The sequence below is a fragment of the Chinchilla lanigera genome, unplaced genomic scaffold, assembly GCF_000276665.1.
Source record: "Chinchilla lanigera isolate Chin_1 unplaced genomic scaffold, ChiLan1.0 scaffold00065, whole genome shotgun sequence".
NCBI lineage: Eukaryota > Metazoa > Chordata > Mammalia > Rodentia > Chinchillidae > Chinchilla > Chinchilla lanigera.
In genome coordinates, this window is record NW_004955466.1 from 5,721,918 (window position 1) to 5,727,791 (window position 5,874).

The 5,874-nt window shown below is 49.4% G+C and overlaps 1 protein-coding gene across 5 annotated transcripts in view; it reads right to left on the reverse strand.

Annotated features, from left to right (window-relative positions):
* Syne2 (spectrin repeat containing, nuclear envelope 2) overlaps nt 1–5,874 on the reverse strand; it is a 279,867-nt gene that overhangs the window by 75,402 nt on the left and 198,591 nt on the right. For all 5 annotated transcript variants that reach the window (XM_013521919.1, XM_005399143.2, XM_005399142.2 and 2 more), the window contains 2 exons: nt 5,359–5,535; nt 3,132–3,287 (listed from right to left, as the gene is read on the reverse strand). In XM_013521919.1, the coding sequence (XP_013377373.1) occupies nt 3,132–3,287; nt 5,359–5,535 (333 nt within the window). The remainder of the gene's footprint in view (nt 1–3,131; nt 3,288–5,358; nt 5,536–5,874) is intronic.

The window sequence follows — 5,874 nt, forward strand, 5'->3', positions numbered from 1 at the left end:
GGAAGGGGGAGGGGAGAGGGAGGGGGAGGGGGAGAGAGAGAGAAACCCGTCACTGTGTGACCATCTTCCCTGTGAATGCAAGGCCATGCGAACATGCCTGAAAACCTCTTACTGCGACGGCAGCCCCACACGGGCGTGCTGTCCAGGGACAACATGCCGCAGGTTTCTGAGGTTCTCTTTTCATGGCTGTTGGGAAAGTACCCCGCAGGGAGACTGCTCTGCAGCAGCCCCTGCCAGCGAATGCCTCTGTTCACTGCACCAACCGACTGCCTCACCCGCTGTCCCTCCCCACCAACCGGGCTTGCAGGTGGGGACGGGGTCAGCAGGCTGCGGATGAGCTGGGTCCCGGAGACCCCCGGTCTAGTGGAAGACGCATGAGTAGACAGGTGAGGACGCAGCCTGCCTGTGACATGAGGTGCCAGGCAGGGGGCTGGCAACGCCTTGTTAGGAATTCATTCCACCTGTGCCATGTTTACAGCCTTCTAGGAAGGTGCACCTAAGAAAGCAAAATGCACACTAAAATGGGAGCGACGAGCTAGTGCAAAGTAGGGGGGCACAGGGAGGTGCGTGGACGTGACTGGGGAGGGGGAGGGGGAGGAACGGTGCTTTGCCTGTGTTCTGATGTCACAGGAGGCCTGCATGAGGCTCTAGGCGTGAGGGAGAGCTATCGAGTGTTCTGTGACTGCACAGGGCAGGAGCTGCTGAGGGCTCCAGGGGGGGACTGACCAGACAGGAGGCTGCACAAACCTGCCTGCGGATTGCACGTGTGTCTATCCCCGGAGTACCCAGGGATAGGCACACTCGGGGGGTAGGCACACATTTAAATTCAGAGGCCGGCATTCCAGAGAGGGACACCGTGATGCTTCTGAGTTCTATACCTCCATCCACAGGAGTCATTTTTCCAGTGACCATGGTGAAGGTTAGGGGAAAAAAATGTCTTGGTAAAATTAGCAATGTATTCAAAGGCATGTTTTCTCCCTGGGGAAAAGTCACATACATCAACGACAGGTGGACTGGCCAAACTACTACGCAAACAGTTCTCATCCTTACTGAGCAGGACGTAAGAAGTGGGCACAGTTGTTGTCTATAGTCAAATGATAATCCCTAGAACAAGTCTCTGTGTTTTGGTTTTTTTCTGGCACTGAAGATAGAATCCAGGACCTTTACACTGAGCTGCATTTCAGCCCTTATGATTTATTGATTCTTTTTATTTTGAGACAGGGTCTCACTAAGACAGTGAATTACTCAGACTAGCCTCAATTTTTTTTTTTTTGTCTTTTCGAGACAGGGTCTCGCTATGCAGTTCAGGCTGGCCTTCAGCTCACTTTGTAGCCCAGGCTGGTCTTGAGCTCACAACGATTCTCCTGCCTCAGCCTCCCAAGTGCTGGGATTATAGGAGTGCACCACCACACCCAGCTAGCCTCAGACTTGTGATCCTCCTGCCTCAGTCTCTCAGAGTGCTAGGATTATAGGCATGCGCCACCATGCCTGACTCCTGGTGTGGTTTTACATCCAGCTTAACTTTTGAAAACTCTGGTTGCCTAATGTGACCACAATGATAATGGACCCTTCTTCCAGAACACGGATGTGTCCCCTCGCCCCCGCCAGGCAAGCCTGTCATGCACGGTGTTGATGGTGGGCCCAAGAGCAGAGGGCGCTGGGCTTCAGTGAGCTCACAGTCTGGGCGCTGTCTTAGCTGTTTGCTAATAAAAGTTTCCACGGATGGGAAACCTTTGTCTACATTTCCTTTTTCCTGCCAGTGTGAGGCTCAAACCCAGGGTTTTGTGTGTGTGCTACTGAGCCGCACCCCGGCTCTGGGATCTGCTAATCCCAGCTTGCTAGAGAGGTGGTTGGTGGGCGGCTAACCCAACCCAACTGACGGCTCGCAGTTACCAAAACGAAGCAGAAGACTAAGAGCTCCGCAGAGGTGCTGAGGTGACAGGGCCACAGGCTGCCACAGCCTGTCCGCAAGAGCAGGTGAGGGCGGGTCACAGAGGGCCCGGAACGCCGTCCTAAACACAGGAACTTCACTCCGCGGGCGCTGTGGAGACGGTGAAGGGTTTTTCAACCGGCACCGCTGCGACTTCTGCATTTCAGAGACGTCACCCAAGGCAGGGTGAGGACAGGTGCGAGGGACAGAGACCAGGGCCAGGCGGCTGAAAGGCTGCTGAGGGGGCCGCCTGTTTCACGGGGTGGGGGGACGACGGTGCGGGCAGAGAGACAAGGACGAAGGCTGCCTCTGGAGAGGGCCGTCAGCAGCAAGCTGAGGGATTCGGCTTCCCGCAGGAAGGACACTGTCTGCCAGGCAGCTCTAAGAAGGCCACGTGGAGACAGACACGGGCGCTGGGGACAGGACATGACCTCCCAAAGCCCCGTGACAGCGGTGTGAGTTGCTCTCATTTTACGTCCACTGCTGCCCCGTCAGGAGCTCAGCAGAACCGGGTCTGACTGACGCTCCCGCCCCAACTGCCCTGCGCAACGCGTTCTCGCAGCCTCGGCGCCTGGCTGGGAGCGAGGGGGCCGCCCCTTGGCAGCGCTGAGGGAGGACCAGGCCCTGCGGTAGGGGCTGCCTCGAGGGCCTCGGGGCCTGGCAGACAGACCACAACCTCCCGACCAAATGCACCAGCACTGGGCAAAGTAATAAAGAACACGAAAATTGGGGAGCACCTAAATCGAAATTCTCTGTGCATACTCTACCCCCTTGGGAAGCAGGAGTATTTATATCTCTTAAGAGCAGCAAGGACCAGGAAAACACCTTCTTCTCATTATGATATAAAATAGTGCTTTGCAACTGTATAAAACACAGGGATGCCGACCCAATGTTTGTAAGGAACCAAACACAGCAAGTCTTTTACAAGATGCCAGTGCCACACAGCCCGGGTGTGCAGCCGTCATCCCAGGGGTTTGTGTCCGGATGCCCCTCCAGGGAAGAGTATTCTCTGTGTGACACACCTGCCCGGGAAGCCGCTCCCTGGATGCAGTCCTGTTGCTAAGCAACACACACGGCTGTCAGCGCAGGCTGTGGGGACAGAGGCTCCAGACACGCCAGCACCCGGCCTTCTTCTGGGGTGAGCGTGGGGACCTTGAAGCCCGACTGTGCCGTGGGGGACGGGGCCCTGCCCGCGCCTCACCTGACAGTCCAGGAGCAGCTTCTCAATGGACAGCACGCTCGCAGGTTTCTGTAAAGCATTCAGTCTCTCTTCCTGGGCCTCCAACCAGCTGTTCAAGATCTGTATTTTGTTTTCATGCTCCGTGATGCTTTCCAAAAGTTGCTCTAAATGTTGTATCTATGAGTGGCAAATAAAAATATGACGAAAACCATGCCTATACTAAACCACAATGCTTAAAACGTGTACATGGCATGATATGGCATTTTGAAAATGATAACTTTCTTCCCACATTTCTAATGCATAAAATAGACTGGTAATTTTGCATTAAGGATTAATTAAGCTAGCAAATAGAATTTAAATTCTTCTTTAAAAAAACTCACATTATAAGTGAAAGCTCATCTGCCAAGACAGCTGGCTATTTTGGAGTTTCATAACAGCTTTACAAAACAAAAGTTATCACTATTATTTGTCTGTTTGTTTTCCTGAGAAACTATCTTGTAGGTAATAATATGTAAAACAGTAACCACTGATAATTTCCTACCACTTTGTCTGTAATTTGGTAAGCCCCCCCATTACTATATTATCCTTCTTTTAATCTTTAAAATAAAAAAAAACACAATGAAAAAAAGACTAAAAAAAAAAACACAAAACAAAACAAAACAAAACAAAAGTTATGCTGCTAACCTTTAATATGTTTTCACCGCATCCTCTGTTAATACAAGGTGCGGCTTAAGGAAATTCTTTCCTCAGACTCTCTTCATCAAAGCTGCTTAATTTTTTTTTTTTTTTTTACTTTTTGAGACAGGGTCTCACTATGCAGCTTAGGCTGGCCTTGAGCTCACTTTGTAGCCCAGGCTGGTCTCAAACTTGCAACGATCCTCCTGCCTCAGCCTCCAGAGTGCTGGGATTATAGGTGTGTGCCACCATGCCTGGCAAAATTTTCTATCAACATTAACAATATCACTGATTGTCCATCAACTTAAAATCAGCTTTTCATCCTATGGTTCTTCTCGCATCCACTGCAATTTTTATTAGGTAATGGTCACGGTGTAAGTGAAGCTTTCCAAAATGCTGTAAGCACTCCTTGTGGTCACATATGCTAATATTAACTTTAAAAGACTACCCAATGGCTTAGCAAATGGACATAGTACCATTTTGGGTTTTTTTTTGAGACAGGGTCCTGCTATGGAATTCATGCTGGCCTTGAACTTACTATGTAGCCCAGACTGGCCTCAAACTTGTGGCAATCTTCCTGCTTCAGCCTCCCAAGTTCAGGGATTACAGATGTACACCACCATGCCCGGATGGACATAGTATCATCTGATTAATTATTCCCCTAACATTGGAAATTAAGGTATTGTACACTTTTATAAGTATAAATACTGTCAAATACTTTATGTACACTTTTTCATTTTGGAAGGATTGTCTGCTTTGTTTTTGTGTGTGTGTGTGTGTGGGGGGGTTATTTGTGTGTGTGTTTTTTTCTTCCAGTACCAGGAATTGAACTCACGACCTTGCACTTGTCAGGCAGGTGCTGTGCCGCTCAGCTGAATCCCCAGCCCCAGGATTGTCTGCTTTAAAGTAAATATCCAACAGCTGGACTGTGGGGTTGAGATAAGATGGTCTGCATGGTTAAAATCCACCAGCACTTTGCAAAAGAGTATTTAAACCACGGCAGTATCAGCAAAGTGATAACTCTGAGCTATGTGGGTGCCTCTGCTCTTGTTACCGGTCCGTGCATGTACTCGAATCTTAATTGCACAAATCTCTTTGTATGCATTCTCTACACAGAAAAGACATCAGCAGTATTTATGTATAAATAAATATGTAAATTTTTTTTTCAGTAATACATTTTCTTCATCTTTTCCGAGGTCACAAAGTGAAAAAAATCTACCCAGAAGCCACACATTTTCCTTCCTCTCCACGATCATTTCAAAGCTGAAATAGCTTTGCCCCTTTTGAACGTGTGCTCTCACAGAAAATGTCAAAAGCTCCGTCTTTTTAGTGCCCTGACATAATACTCCACGTCTTCTTAAGTAAAATTTCCCTGCTTTCCTTGCCTGAGTCAATTTTCCACTCAGAAAAATCTCGTGATATAAGAATTGCTATCATTCCCCACTTCCGCACCCTCGGAAGATCTAAAGCACAGGACTTAGGAAGGGGCTATGACTGTGGACACCTTGTCTGAGTGTTTTGGAGAGTGGTATTTTGTGAAGTCCAAGCCGTGGGACTGTGGCGTGGAGCCCACCTTTCGATTCAGGGTCCCGTGGACTCGGTGCCACTGGCGGTTCATCTCGCCCAGGAGCTCTGCGAACTCCGTCCTTTCATAGCGCTTGCTTTCTACGTCACAGGTGCTTAGCTGAAGCAGCGACTGGTTAACAAAGTCCACTATCCACTGTTTGTAGTCCATCTCCATTCTGAACTCCTAGAACACACGAACAGGCAGAACTCAACACCCAAAGCCTGAATTGTTTTCCCGTGGCTGCCCTCTGGGGGGGGCCCTGCCCCATCTATTAACCCCGGGACCTTCCACCCGCTCCAAACCCACCAAGAGGCTGCTTTATGGGAGTGAGATTCTTTTTGTGAATGACACATTCTTGGGAACACAGAGACTGGCTGTTTTTTTTTTTTTTTTTCCTTTTTCCAGTACCAGGAATTGAACTCATGACCTCATGCTCGCTTGGCAGGCGCTGTGCCACTGAGCTAAATCCCCACCCCTTTTTTTTTCCTTTTCCTTGGTTTTTCTTTCCTGTTTGTTTGCATC